This window comes from Solanum stenotomum, chromosome 10 (genome assembly GCF_019186545.1).
Source record: "Solanum stenotomum isolate F172 chromosome 10, ASM1918654v1, whole genome shotgun sequence".
NCBI lineage: Eukaryota > Viridiplantae > Streptophyta > Magnoliopsida > Solanales > Solanaceae > Solanum > Solanum stenotomum.
Window position 1 is genome coordinate 48,693,623 of NC_064291.1, and position 25,433 is coordinate 48,719,055.

Genomic DNA, 25,433 nt, shown 5'->3' on the forward strand with positions numbered 1-25,433 from the left:
TGATTCAGTTTATTGGTTAATGGTTATCGAATTTTAAATCGTTAACCAGGGCCGGCTCTGCCTATAATTCCACCTAATAATAATTGAGAGATATTGTGGAATAATTGAGTTTGTAATTATAACAACTCCATCAAGTCAAGCTTTGTGCTTCTTACAGTCAGCTGTCCATATTACATCGATCTTACTTTATAGATTTATTGCTTACAACAATTCCACCAATCTACACTCCCTCCACATAGATGGCTGAAGCTTTCCTTCAAGTTCTGTTAGACAATCTGACTTGTTTCATCCAAGGGGAACTTGGATTGATTCTTGGTTTTAAGGAAGAGTTCGAAAAGCTTAAAAGCACGTTTACTACAATCCAAGCTGTGCTAGAAGATGCTCAGAAGAAGCAATTGAAGGACAAGGCAATAGAAAATTGGTTGCAGAAACTCAATTCTGCTGCATATGAAGCTGATGACATCTTGGATGAATGTAAAACTGAGGCACTAATTAGACAGAAGAAGAAATATGGGTGTTATCATCCAAACGTTATCGCTTTCCGTCACAAGGTTGGGAAAAGGATGAAAAACATTATGGAGAAACTAGATGATATTGCAGCGGAACGAATTAAGTTTCATTTGGATGAAAGGACTATAGAGAGACAAGTTGCTACACGCCAAACAGGTACTCATCTTTAAATATTTTTCTAAAAAAACAGCTTTATATCATCAAATTCATGTGTGTTCTTGGGATTTTGTCTAATCTAAATGTTCGTCTCAAGTCTAAGTAGATAAGTGGATCCAGATTTGGATTTATTAATTGGGTTCAAAATCTATTATCTAAATCTGTATAGTGAAGTTTTTAACATATATATATAACCTCAGATAAATCCATAGCTTACTCATAGGCCCCGAAGTCTAAATGACAGGATAAAGCCAGATTTAGAACTTATAAATTAACAACGATAATAATGTGAATTCAAAAAAGTGCATTTTTTTAATTTGAAATATGTCTGCTGCTTCTCAAGCTTCTCTTTATTGTGCAAAATTCTTGGACCAGGTTTTGTTTTAAATGAACCACAAGTTTATGGAAGAGACAAAGAAAAGGATGAGATAGTGAAAATCCTAATAAACAATGTTAGCGATGCCCAAACACTTTCAGTCCTCCCAATACTTGGTATGGGGGGACTAGGAAAGACGACACTTGCACAAATGGTCTTCAATGATCAGAGAGTAATTGAGCATTTCCATCCCAAAATATGGATTTGTGTCTCGGAAGATTTTAATGAGAAGAGGTTGATAAAGGAAATTGTAGAATCTATTGAAGAAAAGTCACTTGGTGACATGGACTTGGCTCCACTTCAAAAGAAGCTTCAGGACTTGCTGAATGGAAAAAAATATTTGCTCGTCTTAGATGATGTTTGGAATGAAGATCAAGATAAGTGGGCTAAGTTAAGACAAGTCTTGAAGGTTGGAGCAAGTGGTGCTTTTGTTCTAACCACTACTCGTCTTGAAAAGGTTGGATCAATTATGGGAACATTGCAACCATATGAATTGTCAAATTTGTCTCAAGAAGATTGTTGGTTGTTGTTCATGCAACGTGCATTTGGGCACCAAGAAGAAATAAATCTTAATCTTGTGGCTATCGGAAAGGAGATTGTGAAAAAATGTGGTGGTGTGCCTCTAGCAGCTAAAACTCTTGGAGGTATTTTGCGCTTCAAGAGAGAAGAAAGACAGTGGGAACATGTGAGAGATAGTGAAATTTGGAAATTGCCTCAAGAAGAAAGTTCTATTCTGCCTGCCCTGAGACTTAGTTACCATCACCTTCCACTTGATTTGAGACAATGCTTTGCATATTGTGCAGTACTCCCAAAGGATACCGAAATGGAAAAGGAAAATCTAATCTCTCTCTGGATGGCACATGGTTTTCTTTTATCGAAAGGAAACTTGGAGCTAGAGGATGTAGGTAATGAAGTATGGAATGAATTATACTTGAGGTCTTTCTTCCAAGAGATTGAAGTTAAATCTGGTAAAACTTATTTCAAGATGCATGATCTCATCCATGATCTGGCTACATCTCTGTTTACGGCAAGCGCATCAAGCAACCATATCCGTGAAATAAATGTAAAAGGTTACCCACATATGATGTCGATTGGTTTCGCAAAAGTGGTGTCTTCTTACTCTCGTTCTCACTTGCAAAAGTTTGTCTCGCTGAGGGTGCTTAATCTAACTTACATAGGACCGAAGCAGTTACCGTCTTCCATTGGAGATCTAGTACATTTAAGATACTTGAACCTGTCTAGCAATGATAGAATTAGTAGTCTTCCAAAGCAGTTATGCAAGCTTCAAAATCTGCAGACTCTTGATCTACATGACTGCTGGTCACTTTCTTGTTTCCCAAAAGAAACAAGTAAACTTGGTAGTCTCCGAAATCTTTTACTTGATGATCACAATGAATTGAATTCTATGCCACCAAGGATAGGATCTTTGACATGCCTTAAGACTCTTGGTTGCTTTGTAGTGGGAAGGAAGAAAAGTTCTCAACTTGGTGAATTACGAAACCTGAATCTCTACGGTTCAATTGAAATCACGCATCTTGAGAGAGTGAAGAATGATATGGATGCAAAAGAAGCCAATTTATCTGCAAAAGAAAATCTGCATTCTTTAAGCATGAGATGGGATGGCGATGAACGTCCACAAGGATATGAATCAGAAGAAGTTGAAGTGCTTGAAGCCCTCAAACCACACTCCAATCTGACTTGTTTAACAATCAGTGGCTTCAGAGGAATCAGTCTCCCAGACTGGATGAATCACTCAGTTTTGAAAAATGTTGTCTCTATTGAAATCAGGGGTTGCAAAAACTGCTCATGCTTACCACCCTTTGGTGAGCTGCCTTGTCTAAAAAGTCTAGAGTTACAGAACGGGTCTGCGGAATTGGAGTATGTTTATTCTGGATTCCCTACAAGAAGAAGGTTTCCATCTCTGAGAAAACTTATTATAGGCAAATTTGATAATCTGAAAGGATTGCTGAAAAAGGAAGGAGAAGAGCAATTCCCTGTGCTTGAAGAGATGAATATTGATAATTGCCCTATGTTTGTTTGTCCGACCCTTTCTTCTGTCAGGAAATTGGAAATTTTTGGGGAGGCAGATGCAATAGGTTTCAGTTCCATATCTAATCTCAGGGCTCTTACTTCCCTCTACATTTGCAATAACTATGAAGCTTCACTCCCAGAAGAGATGTTCAAAAGCCTTGCGAATCTCAAATACTTGCAAATCTCTTTCTGCTTCAATCTTAAAGAGCTGCCTATCAGCCTGGCTAGTCTCAATGCTTTGAAGCATCTGGAAATTGAATTTTGTCGTGCACTAGAGAGTCTCCCCGAGGAAGGGGTGAAAGGTTTAACTTCACTCACACAGTTATCCATATCATACTGTAAGATGCTACAATGTTTACCGGAGGGATTGCAGCACCTAACAGCCCTCACAAATTTATCAGTTACGTATTGTCGAACACTGGCCAAGCGATGTGAGAAGCGAATAGGAGAAGACTGGTACAAAATTGCTCACATTCCTAATGTGTTTATCCGTTAAGTCTTATTCCTAATTGGATGTAATTTTCTGATTTTCTTTTGGAAACAAATCAACTAATTGTACTTGATTTTTCTTGGGTCTGTAACGATAAATATTTGAAATTTTTCATATTAAAATTCAGAATTAGTCTTATAGCTAACTGTATCTTCTCATAGTTTAATAACATCAATATGATATTTATATTACATTACTTATCTTGTGATTTATCAACATGTTGGAGATGATTTTGACAGTTCATTAAAGAATTTCAAGTTTTTATTGTTTGCACAAGTAACAAGCCATAAATTAAATTTTGAGATAAAAGTGTATCATGACTTAAGCCGGAATTTTAAGTTTTTTCTCAAGTTATATAAATGGCATTTTGTAAAAATTAGATAGTGTGGATTTTGATTTTATTCAACAGTGTCTTGTATTTTAAAAAATATATACAAATAATATGAGATACACGCACAAGGTGCATACTCAGAAACTAGTATAAAATAAATCATGTCCGAAAAAATAAAATGAAGTTCTTCAGTTAATGTTGAAAGGAAATGTGTGTGTTTTTAAGCTCTCCTCTGACAGAGATGAAGACAAACCTACCCCACAAGAAAAGACAGATGTGAAACTCGCTAGCAGTTTTCATGAATATGCATACCAATTACCAAGTTAAATCTTTTACTAATAAAAAAAAATGGAAACGTTTCATATTTAAATTATTAGGTATGCAACTTTCCTTACTGAAGTATCACCAACTACCTCAACGTCTTTGCTGATATATATCTAACTAGTGCATGTAGTGGCCCGTGCTTCGTGCGGGTATAAAAAGTTATTAAATATAGTTTAAAATAATTAATAAATTATACAATAAAAGAGAGAAATACAAATTAAATTATGATTCTGATATTATCTATTCAGAAAAATTGCTAAAAAAAATCTCATGTTGCATTTTCAATTTAAAATTGTTGATAAAAAAGACGAAAACATAAAAATTGATATGAAGAGCTTCGGTTAAGTAACAATCAAATTATCATAGTGTCATACTAAATCAAATGATTCTTATAGCAATATTATTGGTTCAACCAACAATACTAAATCTATTCTATCGTAAATTATGTGTCTTTGATCGTATAAATGATTCAACAATAAAGAATAAACAAATCAAAATATCTTTTTGTACTAAATAATGGTGAGAAAAAAATACCTGAATTATATTCGAACATATTTGTGCACGAAATTCAAAAGTTAGAGAATTTTTTTTCGATATTCGATGCTCGTACTGGCATTCATTTGCTACATATTTGTGTCGCATAAAATTCATTAATATTAAAAAGTTATATTTAAACTTTCATTCTTATAGCATGCATTGCGCGAAGAGAGAATTAAGTTGATATATTGAGACAATGCCGTTGAGGTTTTACTTTATAAAAAAATAAAATAAAATAAAACGCATAATTTAATCGAATAAAGATGATCAAATAGTGACGAAGAAATAATTAAAAAAAAAAAAAGAATACGTGTATGCAACGGTGAAGATGTAGAAAAAGACCAAGAGTTGAATAATTTCTTAAAACACTAATACAATTATTCCTATTATTGCAATATTATTTTGGTAATTATTATACATGTCTCAACTAGGTTTTTATAAGTGTCACTTCAAGGATTAATAAATTTGAATATTAAATAATTTGAAGGTTATGAATATGAAAAGTTAGGAGTTATAGATATTACTAAATTAATTAATATTTAAATTTATGTAATCGAAGAGGTATGTATAGACAATAAAATTCGCGTCGAGAAAACAATAATCAAGAACGGAAAAATTATGCAACAATCGTTTTATTGATTTAAAGTGCGAGTGTTACAATCTCTATGATTCCTCTGAATTCGTCTTTTCGGATATAATTCAAGGGCTCTTGAGCTTGATCTTGAATTATCTTGATCTTGAACTTTATCTTGATCTTGAGCTTGATCTTGAATTATCTTGAACTTGAACTTTATCTTGATATTGACTTCTAGTTGATCTCAAGGGCTTCGAGCTTGATCTTGAATCTGGTGGTCTTGATCTTGATCGTTCTTGAACTTGAACTTTATCTTGATCTTGACTTCTAGTTGAATCCAAGGGCTTCGAGCTTGATCTTGAATCAACGGTCTTGATCTTGATTGTTCTTCAACTTGAATTTTATCTTGATCTTGACTTCTAGTTGAATCCAAGGGCTTCGAGCTTGATCTTGAATCCGGTGGTCTTGATCGTGATCGTTCTTGATCTTGACTTGTAGTTGAATCCAAGGGATTCGAGCTTGATCTTGAATCCGGCGGTCTTGATCTTGATCGTTCTTGAAACTTAAACGCTTCAATTCCTGTACTCTTGAACCTGTAGATAAATCTGCGGCTTTTAATCCACGAGTTTTCTCTAGCTTCTTGTTAGAAGTCTTAGTTCTTTTTCTGAATTATGAGGACCTCTATTTATAGTTTTAAAATAGAGGAGCTGTGTTTAGAAGAGGATTCCCTTCAGCCAATCAGATTTAAGTGACGTGGCATATGGTCTTTATGGAGTGGGCTTTAATTAAATTCATATTTATTGGATTTAAATGATTAAATTAATTATATTAATCCATAATATTTATTTGGACTAATATATTCATGAATTTAATATAATTCGAATCATTTTATAAATTTATATTTGATAACTTTTAAATGACTACATTTGATGAAAGATTATTCATAGCTTTAACTTTCATGTGACAGATCAAGTGGGAACATGTGGTTTTCTGACACTCATGCAGTTGTACTTAGAATATGATTCTAAGCTCCTACGTACCTCAGTGAAGAGAATGAAGTCACAACGTAGTTCTGAAAGAGTGTTTTTTTGTATCGTACACAATTTATACTCTTGCGGGCCAAGAGTGACATGTAGTTTAGACTCGTACCTTAAGGAGCATTTTGACTTGAAGATTTAGCTCAAATTTAAAGAGCTTTATGATATATAGTTTAGGCTCGTGTTCAAGAAGCATTTTAACTTGAAGATTTAGCTCAAATTTAAAGAGTTTTATGATATACAGTTTAGGCTCGTATCTCAAGGAGCATTTCAATTTGAAGATATAACTCAAATTTGAAGAACTTTGTGACATACAGTTTAAGCTCGTGTTTCGAGAAGCATTTCATCTTGAAGATTTTGCTCAAATTTAATGATTTTTATGATATATAGCTTAGGCTCATGTTCTGATGAGCATTTCAACTTGAAGATTTAGCTCAAATTTGAAGAGCTTTATGATATGCAGTTTAGCCTCATACGTCTAGGAGCATTATAACTTGCATTTTAGGCTAGTGCTTTGTGATATGCAGTTTAGCCTCATGCGTCTAGGAACATTATAACTTGCAGTTTAGGCTAGTGCGATGAGAAGCATTGTAACTTGCATTTTAAGCTCATGTGTTAAGGAGCATTGTAACTTGCAGTTTAACCTCGTGTGTTAAGGAGCATTTAGATATACATTGACTCTTTAAAGTCATCTTCAGACGCAGACTTGCCCCCACTTTGGAGTTCTTCTATAGCTTTATCTTCATGAGGTCCATAGACAAGAGATTGTTGATCTTCTCTTAAAGTCATGTTTAATTCCATGTCATGTGCACGAGTTGCCAACTTTTCTAATGTATTGGACATTAATCCGTGCAAAATGTAGTTAAGACCCCAATCCATGTCTTGGATGCACATTTCAATGCTAGAAGTTTCACTAAGGCGATCTTTGCAGTTGAGACTCGGACCTTTCCAGCGGATAAAGTCAACAACTAGTTCAATTTCACCTTGATGAGCCTTTGTAAGTTCAATCATACAAACGACATGTCTCGTGCTATAGAAACGATTGAGGAAATCTAGCTCTAACCGCTCTCAACAATCTATAAAATTAGGTTTGAGATTTGTGTACCCATCAAAGGCATTTTCTCAGAGAGATCGCGGTGGCAAACTCCACTTCTATTCTCTTTTCTCTGGTTTCTTGGATCTCTCGCTGGTTTCTTGGATCTCTCGCCTGAGCCGCTGCAATTCCATCCTCAAATCCTCCTTAGTTAGCTCTATGTCGACACCCTTGCCCTTTTCCATCTTAGCAGCAATTTCACATTTTCTGAGATGATAGAGTAATATTTTAGGATTTGGTAGTAGGATTTTATTTCCGGTTGAGAAACTTAAGACTCATGAAATTTTGGTCGGACATTTGGTAGTGTCTTGTATTTGGTATTGGGGAACTTTTTAGAAAATTTTTGAAAATGAGTGGGCTAAAAATATCCTCATTCGAAGCAGCAATATCACATAAACAGTTAAAGTACAAAAGTATATATCGCGTGTCCTAAACAAGTAGGGGGCCCTTTTGTGCCAAGGGTAGGCCTAGCGTATTTGAAAGATGTATGTGTAGAATTGAACCATTTTGTTACCCCAAAGCAAATTTCGCATATAAAATGATGTTCAAGAAGCGAAAATAAGCAGGGGAAGTAGGGAATAAACGAAAAAACACAAAGAAAAGGCCCACGCAGGAGTCATTTGTAGAAAGTACAAAAATACAATAAAGGCAAGCCAACGCAGGGGCAAATAACAACAAATACACATAGAAAAGCCCACGCAGGGGTGAAATCCACTAGGAGGTCCCTGATGGTCCTGCTTCTGATCTGCTCCTCTTGTTCTGTGCCATGAGATGCTGAAGCCTGTATTGAATCATTAGCAAGTATCCTTCGTTCCGGCGGCCTTTCTCTTCCCAGTCTTCAAGACACATCCCACTTTTCTTATCTCCAATCCATAAGTTGAGCTCTCCTAGATCGCTTCTCAAGCTTTCTAATTCTTGAGTTACACTCTCGAAGGCATATTTATCCTCCTCTTGCTTTCGAAGAAATTCATTGTACATTTCCTGAGCTTCTCTTTTTACCTCTCTTAATCTATCAAAGCTTTGGACTCTTTGTCCTCCACACTACGATAAATGTTTGGGACTGGGAAGGAGATACCTTGTATATCCTTTTTCAACCAAACTTTGTAGGTTTCATCGTACCCGGCATTAAACCGGTCCACGGCAATGGTTTTGTCATCCATTCGTACTGTTTTTTTCCATTCTCTCAGCATCTCTGAAGACTCATGTACTCTATCGTCCCCAATGTCGAACACATAAATACGGTAGTATGCATTTTGGGGCGTAGTTTGTCTTCTCCCAAACTGCCTCAGGACCCGGATGGGTGCATACGGGCGGATACCCCGAATACCTGGTAGAGAAAGCACGAGTTGTCTATGGCCCCGTACTATGACATCCTTTGAGATGAAGCTATCGAACATCCACTGAATATCTTCTTCTCTCAGCTCGGAGAAAATCTGAGCCCATCTTCCTCTAGTCTTCCTATTTTCTAAATCCGTCCAAAATAGCATATTATTCAAACCCTTAAGAGCATTATGCTTATCGAGGGTATGGAGTCTTTGAGTTCTGTGTCTCTTCACCAAGTGACTCTTATCCACTATTGGAGGAGGAGATTGCAACCCTGAAAGTAGTGATGTCCTTCCTTACATTTTCCCAAAGCACGATACATGTCGGAAAGGATGACAGGTGCGATAGGATAATACTTTACTTGCCCTTGGTTCAGATGCCCGTGGAACAGAGTGTGCGCAAGCATTATCACCCGGGTGTTGATACTGAGGCTCGGGCCGTGTGGGAAAACCATGGTGCCTAATAGTGCGATAGTAAATGCTACAGGTCTGATCTCGTCCTATTCTCTGAAAGTGACCCTAAACTCTTGGTTGTAATTCGTATAGAAGCTCGCATGCTCGAATCTGACATAGAGATCCATAAAAGAAACTCTAGAACCCTCGGCCCAGTAGACACAATCATTTCTTAATCCGAGCCAATTTACAATATCCTCGAAGGTAGGCTTGTTAAGGATTAGGATGTTTTCCCATTTTCTCACTCTTCCTTCAAGCCCTGTACCGACTGTGTCTATTCCGTCTTGAATTTCCTCAATTGTCGGGGTGATTTCCATGGTTCCAAATCGGAACACCATTTTCTCGTTGTCCCAATAGCCTGCGAGGACTACAATCAGTTCGGACCACCCAACCATGTTGATGAGTTTTGTTAGGGCTCCTATATATTTGTTGAGAACCCTTTTGTGAACCACAGTGAGGTCGTTGTACCACATCTTGAGTAGAACCGGGGCTTTCACTACCATGTCGAATTTAGAAAATCGATCCATACCTACAAAATAAAGCACGATTAAGATTCCCTCCCCCACATAGGCAACAATAAGGTTTTCACACATACATCTTCCAAATGTCAAATAATATGATATGTAGCTAGGTCGTGGACCTTGGACATGATTTTTGGCGATTTTACTAATGGACTTAATACGCCTTGGGTATTAAGCCGTCTTAGGCTAATGCTTAGATTTGGATTTGGTTTCGATCTACTCTAGGTTGACTAGAATTGGTTTAGAAATGACGGCTATCCGAGTCGGACAAACAACGGGGTGAAGTCTAATAAACGACGTTGGATGACCACAAGCCAACTATTCGTTTATCACTTCCAAAGAGTTCAACTTGTGTTTTTTCTTAAGGACAGCTGTGGTAAACCACGTTACCGCCTTTTCCCAATGCAATCTATTTGTCATTTGGCGGAATCGGGTGCCATGAATGCCACAATTAATATAAGATACGATAATTTAAACAAGTAAGCAGTTAAACACATAGCCAAATAATTAATCTTTTTTTTAATATAAGATAAGTGGTATTAATAACAGCATCAAGAAGATGCAAAATTTACAAGATATGGCATTTGAGCTTACAAAAAAATCTCTGGCTAACTATACAAACTATCTAAGCCAGAACTAATGAGTTAGTAAAATCCTGAAGTTGTTTTGCATTAACAGCAGGATATAAGTTGGTCCAACTAAATAAATTTTCAGTGCACCTAGTCTTCAAAATGCCTAAAGCAGTTGACTCTCCATCAAAACATGTCTTGCTCCTCTCTAACCAAATACACCAAAAAATACAAGCAGGTATAATAATCCAGATCTTCTTGATGGCTTTGTCAACTTTCCATAGACTCCAACTCTCATATGCATCCTTAACAGTGAGGGGTGTGGTCCAATTGATGCCAGAGAGACAAAAAAACATGCTCCATAATTTTGAGGCCACCTCACAATGAAAAAGAAGGTGTCTAGGGGTTTCAGCCTCTTTCAGACAAATAATTAATCTTAAGGTTAGAACCATTCAAATCCTCAGCAGACGTCGCCATTCTGTTTTATTTAAAAATATATTTTGGACTGGTTTAAGAGTCGCCACTTAATTTTTAAGAAAAATCAAGAAAACTGTTGTTTTCAAAAGACTAAAACAGAGAATCTAATGAAAAATTAAAAGGGGTTCGAAGTTCTTATTAGTATTCTAGGAAGGTTTTTAAGGCACCTAGAATATCCGCTAATGCGATTATCCGACAATTAATTTACTCGGCTAAAATGATTTAACTTTAACTTAAATTGCAAAATTGAGTTGTTTTGTAATTAGAACTATTTTAAAGGGTCAAAGGGAAAATATTTAAATATTATCTAAGTGAACTATCTTACAAAATTATTTATTTAAGTCTTGTTAAGAGATGACCGGTTTAGTTACATTGTTAAAACGAAATGAGCGTTTCTCGGGGATTTGAACTTTTCGACCCTAAGATTAATAGCAAATACTAGCAGGCAAAACAAACACGGCAAAGTAAAGAGGGAAAGAGGATTGGACCCAAATCTGGTTTTTGTCCGCCTGGATCAGTATTTGGGCTCATTTTCATTTTGGGCCTTCGGCCCATTTGAGTTGCACCTGTCCTAAACTAACATAAAAGAAACATTTTTTCTTTTGGGCTTTAGGCCCATTTTCACCTGTCCTAAACTTCTAACAAAATAATAATAGTAAGCTGACGAGAGCTTAGGCCCAAAATAACAAAATACAACTTCTTAAAAAAAAGGTGGGTTTTTGGCCCGATCTCTTCAACTCCCGACATATTCCGCTTTTCTTTCAACTTCGAGACCTGTTCATCAATTTTTAGATGGCTGATTCGATGGTGGAGGAATTTGAGCCTTTACGGCTCTCACGAAATGCAATATAAGGAAATAGGAGTTCACGGTGAACTTGAACGGATTTCACATGTAGCAAAAAAATGAGAATAGAAATTAGCATTCATCAAGCGATAGCCTCAAAATCCATTAGTAAATATCTAACAGCAAAGAAAGGTGAACAAATGTCAACTAAAATCATGCCCAATTATTCGAATATCTCAATCAAATTTGCACACTGGCATGAAAAACAAGAAACATAGGTAATTTAACATATCCTTAACAAAAGATAAGAGTAAGATATGAAAATGTGCATACCAAATAATGTCAAACTGCGATTAATCAATCATTTGCACTTATCTTAACAAACGGCTGAAACAATAGGCATAAACTATAATAAACAAATGTATAGAGAAACAATACTTTAGCTTCTAAAACAGTCAGAAGGCTGTAAATTAGCTATTCATTTTTTGCCTACAAGATCACAATAACTATAGAGTCAAAGAGGAAGAAGTGAGGCCATTTGTGAGCTTTCAATTTAAATAAGCAAGTAATGTACCCAGATGAATCACAACAAATCAAATCTCAAAGCAATTCTAAGGTTGGTACAAAGACACCAAGGATAAAGTTATTCTTCTAAACTTGGCTAAACAGGGAAAGGAAGATCCAGATTTTATAGCGCTTATTTCTATAGAAAAGCAACAGGGGTACTAAACTTTAGACATAAACCGCAACATGCTTCCTTTTCCGATTGAAACCGAGCAAAGACCATAAGGACATTAAGTTATGACGGTGGAATAGAATATGGATACAAGTTTCGAAACAACATACTCATCCGAAAGACTCAAACAACAACTAAGACCAGGCAAATCGGCTACGAGTAAACTTGAATAACGACATAAAATCCCCAAATCAAATAGCTCATGAATATGCTCTTGTGAAAACAACACCAACAACAAAAGACCAAGCCTTGGTCGACTCCAGAGGCACCATTTAGACGAACGACAAAACAAGGAACTAATTTTTTCTTTGAAAAGATTCGGCGTTTCCAGCACCTCAAAAGATGAACAGTAATCAAAGCAAGGGGACACGACATAAAATATACATATCTACGCCTCCGTGGACAGTCAACGACAACATTTCAACCTAAAATGGGAAGCCTCGGTTGAATCCATTAGCAGAGAGTGCAGGTAGCTAAAGATTTGAACAGAAGAAACTGAGATTATAGATTTTTACCTTTTTCCGGGCAGCGATTTGGGATAGCAACGAGCAGAACAGTCCTTCTACCACGAAAGAAAAACCACGAATGAAGATACGAGCGGAAGTTACGAACACGAACGGACGACTAGCCTTTTCGAAACTAGAATCAATAAGTTACTCTCTATTTTCCGCTCTCCAGCCCCCCCCCCCCCCCCCCCCCCCCCCCCCCCCCCCCCCCCCCAACAGTGAATAAATACTACCATATATAGGAGGGAAATTCGGGTTCGGAAAATGGGGGAAATGGGCAAAAAATCCCACAAACCAAGGCCCAGTTCGAAATTCAAATTCAAAATTCTTTCACCATTCCGGCTAAACACCCTTTTATTGAGATTTCAACCCATTCCGGAAGAGGAAAGGGGAGAAACGCGTGCCGCACGGATTGAGAGGGACGTGAATAAGGAGACAAAAAATCACAGTGTACGTTGGACTGCTCTTACTGTTTCTCCCTGCTTTTCCGTTCATCTGCGTCTTCACACCGTGAAAAATTATTGGAGTCGTTGGAGAGGACGCTGCGTCCTCGCTGTGTAGTTGACGTCGAATTTGGCGTTGGAATCGTTACTGTTAACGCCTGAATGTTGGAGGAAAAATCTGGGAATATTCTGGGTTATTTCCGTGGGATTAGATTTGGGTCACTGGGTATTGTATTGATAGAACGGGTTGGGCCGGGTCGGTTGATTAAGGGTGGGCTGGGGGTAATTGGATGGGTTGGCTGCTGACTTGGGCTGGTTTGGAATGAATTTTGGCCCAAAATTTTGTTTCAAATGGGTTTAAGGGTGGGGCAAAATGGTAGTGAAAATTTGTAATAGAAGGGTTAGATTTGCAAATATAAAATGGCTAAATGAATTGCAATTGTAGCCATAGAATTCACAATATAGTCGAATTTAATTTAATTTGCAAATTCAACTAAAATCTAAAATTAATTAAGGAGTTTCTTAAACTTAATGAAATGAAATAATTAAATTAATCATAAACCGAATGATTTAAAAGTGTAAACTATTATACAACTAAACTAATTAACCAAATATTTAATTATACAAAATATTTTTGAGATGATTTTCAAATATTTATAAAATATGTAATTAATAATATAATATATATGTAATTAATAATATAATATATGTATATATATATATATATATATATATATATATATATATATATATGCATATATTATTTGAAAGTTCCAAAAAGTGACAAAATCACATAAAACTAACTTGAAAATATTTTGAATTTTATAAGGTCAATTATTTCAAATCGTTTGGAATTTAAGAAGCTCGATGATTAATTATTATCGGGAAGGGTCAAAATTAGGTGTCAACAGTATCTTCTCATAGTTTAATAATGTCAATATAATATTTATATTACATTATTACTTATGTTGTGATTTATCAACATGTTGGAGATGATTTTGACAGTTTATTAAAGAATTTCAAGTTTTATTGTTTGCACAAGTAAACAAGCCATAAATTAAATTTTGAGATAAAAGTGATTTGTGTATCATGGCTTAAGTCGGAATTTCAAGTTTTTTTCTTAATTATAAATTATATATATGGCATTTTGTAAAAATTGGATAGTGTGAATTTTGATTTTATTCAACAGTGTCTTGTATTTATTAAGATACTAGTCCTGAGAACGTGCGTTGCACGTTTTGACCTCTACTACCATATAAAATTTATACATAAGAATTATATGATGATAAACGCAAAACTGTAGTGGATTGACCTTTTATGTTAAATTCTAAACTGTATACCTCAAAAGTTGTAAAAAAATGCAAATATAATAGAGAAAAAAAAAAAGATAAATACCTAATTTATAGATGAATATTGTTGTGTTGACAAAACGGAACCAAATAATTGTTAATAAATTTTCCTCCTAATTTTTCACTAATAGATGAAGAATGAAGAACATAAGAACCTGCTAAGAATTTATTGAAAACTGAAAAGAAGAGTCATTATTCCATAATCAATTCAAATGAATATAGAAATGAGAGAAGTCAATTGGTTTGCCTTTTCATTTACTATGGCTTTACGTCTACCACTCTTCTATTTTTTTTATTCTAACTTTATTTATTTATTATGTTTATAGAATTTATATTTATATTTTTTTCACTTAAATGTTCTTAACATAATATTTGCTTAAAAGATAAAAGAATTATTCAATATTTCATGAGCTTTAATCTATAAGGGTTAACAATTAAAACTCATTAAAAAGTGGAAATNGTATGCATAATTGTAAAGCGGCTGCCACACCCATGAATGCAAATGAAAAATTTCAGCTTGAAGATGGCACAGATCTCGCTGATCCTAGTCACTATAGAAGCTTGATTGGAGGTTTGAACTACCTAACACATACTCGTCCTGATATTATGTTTTCTGTTAGTATGTTGTCTAGATATATGCATAGTCCTACCAAGCAACATCTTGGTGCTGCCAAAAGAGTTTTGCGTTATGTTGCTGGGACAGTTGACTTCGGGATTTGGTACTCCAAAGATGCTGATTTCAGCTTGACAGGATACAGTGATAGTGATTGGGCAGGAAGTATAGATAACAGAAAGAGTACTTCTGGAAATGTGTTCAATTTAGGATCTGGAGCGATCTCTTGGAGCTCAAAGAAGCAGGATGTGGTTGCATTATCATCATCGGAAGCAGAATATATTGCTGTAACTTCAGCAGCTTGTCAAGCCTTATGGTTACGAAGAATGTTAGTTGATGTTTTCTATCGGCAAGAGGGTGCGATAAAAATATTTTGCGATAACAAGGCAACAATTGCAATGACAAAGAATCCGGCTTTTCACAGCAGAACAAAGCACATAGACATCCGTTATCATTTCATTCGTGACCACACAGCAAGAGGTGATGTAGAGTTGAAGTTTTGCGGTACAAGGGATCAAATTGCAGATGTTCTCACCAAGGCACTCCCACAAGCCAAGCATGATCAGTTCCGGCAGAAACTTGGAGTTTGTAATTTTGAATCAAGGGGGAGTGTTGAATATTGATCAAAAGTAATTAGAGGTTCCTATTTAGTTGGCAGAGTAACACGTTTGTTAGGAGTCCTAGTTCAGTCAAAGCATATCTCCTGTTAGTTGCTAATATTTAGCTTAGTGGATAAGGTTGTGGTTAAGTTAGTGGGTCATGTTTCTCTTAGGTGGTTGAGTCTTAATTCCTATTTAAAGTGTCTTATGTATTTTCGTTATTAATATTAGAAATATAACGTGAAAGTTCTCTGCAACTCTTCTTCTATCTTCTTATACGTTGTTTCTTCTTTCTTTATTCTCCAACAGTGGGTAATGAAGCATGGAATGAATTATACTTGAGGTCTTTTTTCCAAGAGATTGAAGTTAGATATGGTAATACTTATTTCAAGATGCATGATCTCATCCATGATTTGGCAACATCTCTGTTTTCAGCAAACACATCAAGCAGCAATATCCGCCAAATAAATATAAAAGGTTACCCACATATGATGTCGATTGGTTTCGCAAAAGTGGTGTCTTCTTACTCTCGTTCTCACTTGCAAAAGTTTGTCTCGTTGAGGGTGCTTAATCTAACTTACATAGGACCTAAGCAGTTACCGTCTTCCATTGGAGATCTAGTACATTTAAGATACCTAAACTTGTCTGAAAATTGTAAAATTCGTAGTCTTCCAAAGCAGTTATGCAAGCTTCAAAATCTGTAAACTCTTGATCTACATGACTGCTTGTCACTTTGTTGTTTGCCAAAACAAACAAGTAAACTTGGTAGTCTCCGAAATCTTTTACTTGATGGTTGCTATAGATTGACTTGTATGCCACCAAGGATAGGATCTTTGACATGCCTTAAGACTCTTGGTTGCTTTGCAGTGGGAAGGAAGAAAAGTTCTCAAATTGGTGAATTACGAAACCTGAATCTCTATGGCTCAATTTCAATAACGCATCTTGAGAGAGTGAAGAATGATATGGATGCAAAAGAAGCCAATTTATCTACAAAAGAAAATCTGCATTCTTTAAGCATGAGATGGGATGAAGATGAACGTCCACGTAGATATGAATCAGAAGAAGTTGAATTGCTTGAAGCCCTCAAACCACACTCCAATCTGACTTGTTTAACAATCATTGACTTCAGAGGAATCCGTCTCCTAGACTGGATGAATCACTCAGTTTTGAAAAATGTTGTCTCTATTGAAATCAGAGATTGCAAAAACTGCTCATGCTTACCACCCTTTGGTGAGCTGCCTTGTCTAGAAAGTCTAGAATTATGGAGTGGGTCTGCGGAATTGGAGTATGTTGATTCTGGATTCCCTACAAGAAGAAGGTTTCCATCTCTGAGAAAACTTATTATATCCGATTTTGATAATCTGAAAGGATTGCTGAAACAGGAAGGAGAAGAGCAATTCCCTGTGCTTGAAGAGATGGAGATTCGTTGGTGCCCTATTTTTGTTATTCCGACCCTTTCTTCTGTCAAGAAATTGGTAGTTCGTGGGGACAAGTCAGATGCAATAGGTTTCAGTTCCATATCTAATCTCAGGGCTCTTACTTCCCTCCAAATTAGCTATAACGAAGAAGATACTTCACTCCCAGAAGAGATGTTCACATGCCTTGCAAATCTCAAATACTTGAATATCTCTAAGTTCAAGAATCTCAAAGAGCTGCCTACCAGCCTGGCTAGTCTCAATGCTTTGAAGCATCTGGATATTATTCGGTGTGATGCACTAGAGAGTCTCCCCGAGGAAGGGGTGAGAGGTTTAACTTCACTCACACAGTTATCCATAGTACACTGTGAGATGCTACAGTGTTTACCGGAGGGATTGCAGCACCTAACAGCCCTCACAAATTTATCAGTTATGGGATGTTCAACACTGGCCAAGCGATGTGAGAAGGGAATAGGAGAAGACTGGTACAAAATTGCTCACATTCCTCATGTGTTTATCAGTTAAGTCTTATTCCTAATTAGATGTAATTTTCTGATTTTCTTTTGGATGCAAATCAACTATTTGTAAGATCTATTTGTATTATACTTGATTTTTCTTGGGTCTGTAACAATAAATATTTGAATTTTTTCATATTAAGATTCAGAATTAGTCTTATAGCTAACTGTATCTTCTCATAGTTTAATAACGTCAATATAATATTTATATTACATTATTACTTATGTTGTGATTTATTAACATGTTGGAGATGATTTTGACAGTTTATTAAAGAATTTCAAGTTTTTATTGCTTGCACAAGTAAACAAGCCATAAATTAAATTTTGAGATAAAAGTGATTTGTGTATCATGGCTTAAGTCGGAATTTCAAGTTTTTTTCTTAATTATAAATTATATATATGGCATTTTGTAAAAATTGGATAGTGTGAATTTTGATTTTATTCAACAGTGTCTTGTATTTATTAAGATACTAGTCCTGAGAACGTGCGTTGCACGTTTTGACCTCTACTACCATATAAAATTTATACATAAGAATTATATGATGATAAACGCAAAACTGTAGTGGATTGACCTTTTATGTTAAATTCTAAACTGTATACCTCAAAAGTTGTAAAAAAATGCAAATATAATAGAGAAAAAAAAAAAGATAAATACCTAATTTATAGATGAATATTGTTGTGTTGACAAAACGGAACCAAATAATTGTTAATAAATTTTCCTCCTAATTTTTCACTAATAGATGAAGAATGAAGAACATAAGAACCTGCTAAGAATTTATTGAAAACTGAAAAGAAGAGTCATTATTCCATAATCAATTCAAATGAATATAGAAATGAGAGAAGTCAATTGGTTTGCCTTTTCATTTACTATGGCTTTACGTCTACCACTCTTCTATTTTTTTTATTCTAACTTTATTTATTTATTATGTTTATAGAATTTATATTTATATTTTTTTCACTTAAATGTTCTTAACATAATATTTGCTTAAAAGATAAAAGAATTATTCAATATTTCATGAGCTTTAATCTATAAGGGTTAACAATTAAAACTCATTAAAAAGTGGAAATAATAAGTTGTAACATCTAATCATGCATTTGGTCTAGTTTAATTGTCATTATTAATTTGATTTTAGAAGTTAGTAAAATGTATTTTTTTAATTAAAAAAATTAGTGAAGGGCATATTCGTAATCCAACTTTGACCATAAAATCTTCCCACTTTTAATATAATATGATGATGTACAAATAATATGGAATACACGCGCTAAGCATGTACCCAGAAAATAGTATATAAAGAATCATGACCGAAAAAATAAAATGAAGTTCTTTTGTCCTTGTTGAAAGGAAATGTGTGTATTTTTAAGCTTTCCTCTGACGGAGATGAAGACAAACCAACCCCACAAGAAAGGACATGTGAAACTAGCTAGCAGTTTCCATTAATATGCATACAAATTACCAAGATAAATCTTTTATTAATAAAAAATGGAAACATGTCATATTTAAATTATTAGGTGCGCAACTTTCCTTGAAGTATCACCAACTACCTCGACATTTTTGCTGATATATACCTAACTAGTGTACTTATTCGTGCTTCGCACGGGTATAAAAAGATATTAAATATATTTTTAAATAATTAATAAATGATACAATAAAAGAGAGAAATACAAATTAAGTGATGATTCTGATATTATCTATTCAGAAAAATTGCTATTAAAAAAAATCTCATGTTGCATTTTTAATTTGAAATTGTTGATAAAAAAGACGAAAACATAAAAATTGATATGAAGAGTTTCGGTTAAGTTACAATCTCATGTGTCTTTTTTTTTTTTTGTATAAATGATTCTATAATAAAAAATAAACAAATCAAAATATATTTTTGCTAAATAATGGTGAGAAAAAAAGTACATGAACTATATTCGAATATATTTGTGAATGAAATTCAAAAGTTAGAGATTTCTTTTTTTGATATTCAATGCTCGTACTGGCATTCATTTACTACATATTTGTGTCGCATAAAATTCATTAATATTAAAAAGTTATATTTAAACTTTCATTCTTATAGCATGCATTGCGAGAAGAGAGAATTAAGTTGCTATAGTGAGACAATGCCATTGAGGTTTTACTTTACAATAAAAAAAAATAAAAATTAAACACATAATTTAATAGAGATTATCAAATAGTGACGAAGAAATAATTTTTAAAAAAGAATACGTGTATGCAACGTTGAAGATGTAGAAAAAACCAAGAGTTGAATAATTATTTACAACACTAATACAATTATTCCTATTATTGCAATATTATTGTGGTAATTATTATACATGTCTCAAATAGGTTTTTTTAAGTGTCATTTTAAGGAGTTATTAAATCTGAATATTAAATGATTTTGAAGGTTATGAATATGAAAGATTTGGAGTTATTATATTACTAAATTAATTGATATTTAAATTTATGTAATTGAAGAGGTATGAATTAAGAAGATAATGTTATAAAATAAAACAATTGAAAAAAATTAGAAAAAATGTCAAAAGAAAAACCACAAAAAGATAAATAGGATTCTTGGCCATTGAGAGGAGTCACATCACTTCATTTTTAATACGGGTTACACGCGCATAGCGCGTTCCCAGAAACTATATATATATATATATATTACTAAAAGTGGGAAGGTTCAAATTGCAAAAATTGAATTACAATTTTATCCCTTTATTAAATTAAAATATTATAAAATATTTAATATTTAATTAATTAAAATACTAAACAACAATCATATCAAATATAAATACAATATAATAAATGTGCATCTTCCAATAAGTTATAAAGTTTGTTTGGGAATTAATTAAGAAGTTATATTCTCATTTTTCAGCCTTCATAAAACTTTTGAGCTTTCTACATTGATCAATGTGCAGATTACGTTGATTAATGTATTAATTATATAACTAATCATTAATATAAGTTGGTGTGTTATATGTATAAAAACTTTTTTCTAGCAAAGACATTTAATAAAAAAAAGTTTAAAAAATAATAGAAAAAGTAAAATATGAATCTAATCCAATCTAAATGGATCAGAACGTGGGAAGGTCTTATCTTCAAAGTTGGATTACCATTTTGCTCTTATGATATTATATATTTAATTATTTAAAATATTAAATAGTTGCACATTTGCACTACTCATCCAAATCTGCTCATATTCTCTTCACGTTAATAAATCAAGACATAATTCCTCATTAAACAGTATAATATCAAATTAGTTACAAGCTTTTTACTTTTTGATTTCTTTTTATTTTTCTTATTTATGTTCTATATTTAAGAATCCAAAAGAACATAATTTTACATTTAATATTATATTTCAAATTAGTTGCTATAAGTCTTTTCACCTCTCCTAATATCTCCTATTTATATCTTAATCCCATATTCAGTGTGTATCTAATTTTATGAACAGTTGAAGTTGAATTTAACTATGGTAGAGTAATACTTTTCCTTGTTCTTTTTTTTTTTTTTTGGATGAAAATGCTTTTGTTTTATAAAATCTTGATTTGTTGATTTGATGTTTAATTATATGAATGGTGGTAAACTTATGTACAGATAGAGTAATACTTTTGTTTTCTATTTATTTATCGATTGAGAATACTTTTGTTTCATTGAACTTTTATTTGATGATTTCAATTTTTCATATACGCAATTCATTTGTGTTTTAGGTCGGCTAATAAGTATGTATATATACAAATTCAAGGTTATCTTTTTCTTTCTTTTTTTAATATTTTATATGCACTTATTTTTTGCAATATATAATTTTTGGTTCAATAGTGAATTAGTAATAATTATATTGTTTTCTATTCCTTCCAGCATATTCACATTTTTATTATTTTTCCTGATGTAATAGAGTGTTGTATTTTTTATGAAGTATGACAATATCATACTGCTACTATCTCACAAATGATTGTGTTGTATTTCATATTACAATTATATGTATATAAATTAACAATTTTTTTTTGTCAAAATTTACAGATGAAAAATTAAAAATTTTGAATGAGCCAAAGATGATAAAATAAACATATACATGTAATTATGATTTATATATGTCATTTATATACTTCCACGATTATGTTTATAACAAATAAATAGTATATTTTTTTGTAGGTGTACACTATGAAATTGATAATGATTTACTAATCATCCTAAGGAAGGCATATGTTGGTCGAATTTCTCTACAACTATTACAAAACACTACTCCCCTTCGACAACAGCTTCTTGATATGTATGCGTTTGTTAAAAGGTGGAGGCTACTGTTCCTTAAAAAGAAGGTTGAAACCTCAAGACATAAAATATTTTGCAACCATAGTGCCGACATTTAAATTATGTATTGTGACATATTAAAAAAAGAACTGTTATCAAGTTGAATACTTGATATATTATAAGAATTGCATATTTGAAGTCGTTAGAGTATTACTTTTGAAATTCACTTGATAACAATTTTTTAGTATGATGTGTCTTCCAATGATATTCAGTTGAACATGCTCACCACTCATTGATTCGAGCTTATATTTTACACATCACACACTTATATTTTTAAAAATATTTGTACTAATTAGCACGGGTTGCACGTGTTTCAGAACTAGGATATATATATATAGGGTTACATGTCTCAAATAGGTAGGTTTTTATAAGTGAGTACTTGTTGTCACGGAAAGAAAGAGAAGAGAGTTTGAGGCTACTTTGGAAAAACAAGTTTTAAAAAACACTTTTTTATCTTACTCAACTAATTTAAAAGTGTTTGAAAGCTATTTTTATTTAAAAATACTTAAAATAAGTTAATCCGAACGGGTACATAAAATCAAAACAAAGGAGGAAAAAAGGAAAAGATAAAAAGAGACTCTTTAGTCAAGTATTATTGCAAAAAAAAATATAGTAAAAGAGACGAGAATAATAATTGCCCCCATAAATTTCGCAAATCAATATATAAAAGTTTGAGATTGACAAGATAAAAAAGCGGCATAATATATAAATATGTCGTTTAACTTTACTTCATTTTATATTTATGTCTTTCAATTTTAGATGTGCAAAAATAGTCATTGAACTTGTATAAAGTTGAACAAGTAGACACATGAGTCCTATATGGCATAATGTATATAGGACACTATGTAGGATGCCACATAGGACGCACGTGTTTATTTGTTACTTTATATAAGTTAAAGTGTCTACTTGTACACACTCAAAGTTGGAAGACATAAATATAAAATGAGACCAAGTTTAAAGAACATATTTATGTATTATGCCTAAAAAAATACCTTTTTTTTTAATGAAAAATCTTGTAGCCAGAGCTGAAAGATTACCCCACAATAAAAGAGATGCCCTTGTGCGCCAAAAGAATGTTTGAAATCAAAACCAAATAGTTAGTTATTGGATTGAAAAACAAAACAAAATCCCCATGCTCGAATAATTGAATTCTTATATGAATTTGACCCTTACATGAACTTGTATGAAAACTTAATCATCAGTGGAGAAACTTTCAACTTTTAACTTCGTACTAGAATTCCCTTTCAACCCTTATATTTTCTCTATTCTAATTAACGGTTGCGAAAATTGCTCCTTCTTACCACCCTTTGGTGAGCTTCCTTGTCTAGAAGGTCTCGGAAGATTTTAATGAGAAGAGGTTGATAAAGGCAATTGGTGCTCTCCTTCTCTCTTCACCAGGTTTGTCTCATTGAAGGTGCTTAATCTAAGTCACTTAGAGTTTGAGCAGTTACCCTCTTCCATTGGAGATCTATTACATTTAAGATGCCTGGACTTGTCTGAAAATTCTAGCATTCGTAGTCTTCCAAAACAGTTATGCAAGCTTCAAAATCTGCAGACTCTTGATTCACTTTGTTGTTTGCCAAAACAAACAAGTAAACTTGGTAGTCTCCGAAATCTTTTACTTCATGGTTGCGATAAATTGAATTCTATGCCGCCAAAGATAAGGATCTTTGACATGACTCAAGACTCTAAGTGGATTTGCGGTAGGAATTCAGAAGAAAAGTTGTCAACTTGGTGAACTACGAGACGTAAATCTCTATCACACATCTTGAGAGAGTGAAGAATGATAATGAAGCCAATTTATCTGCAAAGGGGAATCTGCACTGTTTAATCATGAATTGGAGTTGGAAAGGACCGCATAGATATGAATCAAAAGAAGTTAAAGTGCTTGAAGCCCTCAAACCACACCCCAATCTGAAATCATTGGCTTCAGAGGTTTCCAATGAATCACTCAGTTTTGAGAAATGTTGCCTCTATTACAATTAGAGGTTGTGAAAACTGTTCATGCTTACCACTCTTTGGGGAGCTGCCTTGTCTAGAGTTAGTCTGCAGAGTATGTTGAAGAAGTGGATATTGATGTTCATTCTGGATTCCCTACAAGAAGAAGGTTAGAAGACTTTTTATAGGCGAATTTCATAATCTGAAAAAGAAAGGAGAAGAACAATTCCCTGTGCTTGAACAGATGACGATTTTTTATTGCCATATGTTTGTTTCTACAATCCTTTCTTCTTATAATTTTAGGACTCTTACTTCCCTCCATATTAGCCATAACAATGAAGCTACTTCGCTCCCGGAAGAGATTTTCAAAAGCTTTGCAAAATCTCAAATACTTTAAAATCTCTCTTTTACAATCTCAAAGAGCTGCCTAGCAGCCTGGCTTGTCTCAATGCTTTGAAAAGACTGGAAATTCATAGCTGTAGCGCACTAGAGAGTCTCCCAGAGGAAGGCATGAAAGGTTTGACTTCACTCACAGAGTTATTTGTTTATGACTGTGAGATGCTAAAATTNACGATTTTTTATTGCCATATGTTCGTTTCTACAACCCTTTCTTCTTATAATTTCAGGACTCTTACTTCCCTCCATATTAGCCATAACAATGAAGCTACTTTGCTCCCGGAAGAGATTTTCAAAAGCTTTGCAAATCTCAAATACTTTAAAATCTCTCTTTTACAATCTCAAAGAGCTGCCTAGCAGCCTGGCTTGTCTCAATGCTTTGAAAAGACTGGAAATTCATAGCTGTAGCGCACTAGAGAGGAAGGCATGAAAGGTTTGACTTCACTCACAGAGTTATTTGTTTATGACTGTGAGATGCTAAAATTTATACAGCACAACAGCCCTCACAAGTTTAAAAGTTAGGAGATGTCCAACACTGGCAAAGCGGTGTGAGAAGGGAATAGGAGAAGACTGGCACAAAATTGCTCACATTCCTAATCTGCAAATGGACCATCTGTTTGAATTATGTGCTTTGTAAATGTAAAATCCATTCACTCTACTGTTTTATTGGATATATAATGTTGGCTAACATGATGTTGATTATCACTTTGGAAAGAAAAAAAATTAATTTATGTTTTCTTTTTCCTGCAGTCCTACTCGCAGACATACATAAAAAAGTTAAAACGGCGTTAAATGAGTTTGTTTTATTTGTTATTTTGACAAATCAATACATGAAACTTATATTTCAAATTTGAGTTCATTTGTAATAGATTTGAATATTGAAATTTGAAAAATAATTTATTTATCTATCTGATCGCAAAGCTCTTAGTAACGAAGCGTTTGTAGAGAACTCAAAAGACTAATTAATTGCCAACACTAGCCTAACAATTGCTGTTATCGGTGAACTACTTTGTTAAATCTCCATAACTGGAGCTATTCTAGAAGTTTCTA

General features: G+C 33.8%; 1 protein-coding gene and 1 pseudogene across 3 annotated transcripts; both read left to right on the plus strand.

Moving 5' to 3' along the window:
• The window catches only part of LOC125841628 (disease resistance protein RGA2-like), a 34,634-nt pseudogene extending 16,706 nt beyond the window's left edge, over window positions 1–17,928 (plus strand).
• Window positions 1–25,050, plus strand: LOC125841597 (putative disease resistance protein RGA1). 3 transcript variants are annotated; one of them, XM_049520748.1, is made up of 3 exons: window positions 1–666; window positions 1,042–3,478; window positions 24,906–25,050. In XM_049520748.1, exons 1-3 carry the CDS (start codon window positions 240–242, stop codon window positions 25,018–25,020), a joined length of 2,979 nt encoding a protein of 992 aa, XP_049376705.1. In that variant the 5' UTR covers window positions 1–239; the 3' UTR covers window positions 25,021–25,050. The 3 variants fall into 3 exon arrangements, with proteins under 3 accessions (XP_049376705.1, XP_049376707.1, XP_049376706.1); XM_049520750.1 differs by lacking the exon at window positions 24,906–25,050 and adding an exon at window positions 17,578–17,849 and having other exon boundaries at window positions 1,042–3,375; XM_049520749.1 differs by lacking the exon at window positions 24,906–25,050 and adding an exon at window positions 17,029–17,849 and having other exon boundaries at window positions 1,042–2,832.
• The last annotated feature ends 383 nt before the right edge of the window (window positions 25,051–25,433 follow it).

What these genes read in the sequence shown, in the direction of transcription:
- LOC125841597 (XM_049520748.1), top strand. Translation starts at nt 240, where the DNA reads ATGGCTGAAGCTTTCCTTCAAGTTCTGTTAGACAATCTGACTTGTTTC. An exon ending in AGTTGCTACACGCCAAACAG is followed by an intron (nt 667 to 1,041) that starts GTACTCATCTTT and finishes TTCTTGGACCAG; the next exon opens with GTTTTGTTTTAAATGAACCA. An exon ending in CTCACAAATTTATCAGTTAC is followed by an intron (nt 3,479 to 24,905) that starts GTATTGTCGAAC and finishes TTTAAAAGTTAG; the next exon opens with GAGATGTCCAACACTGGCAA.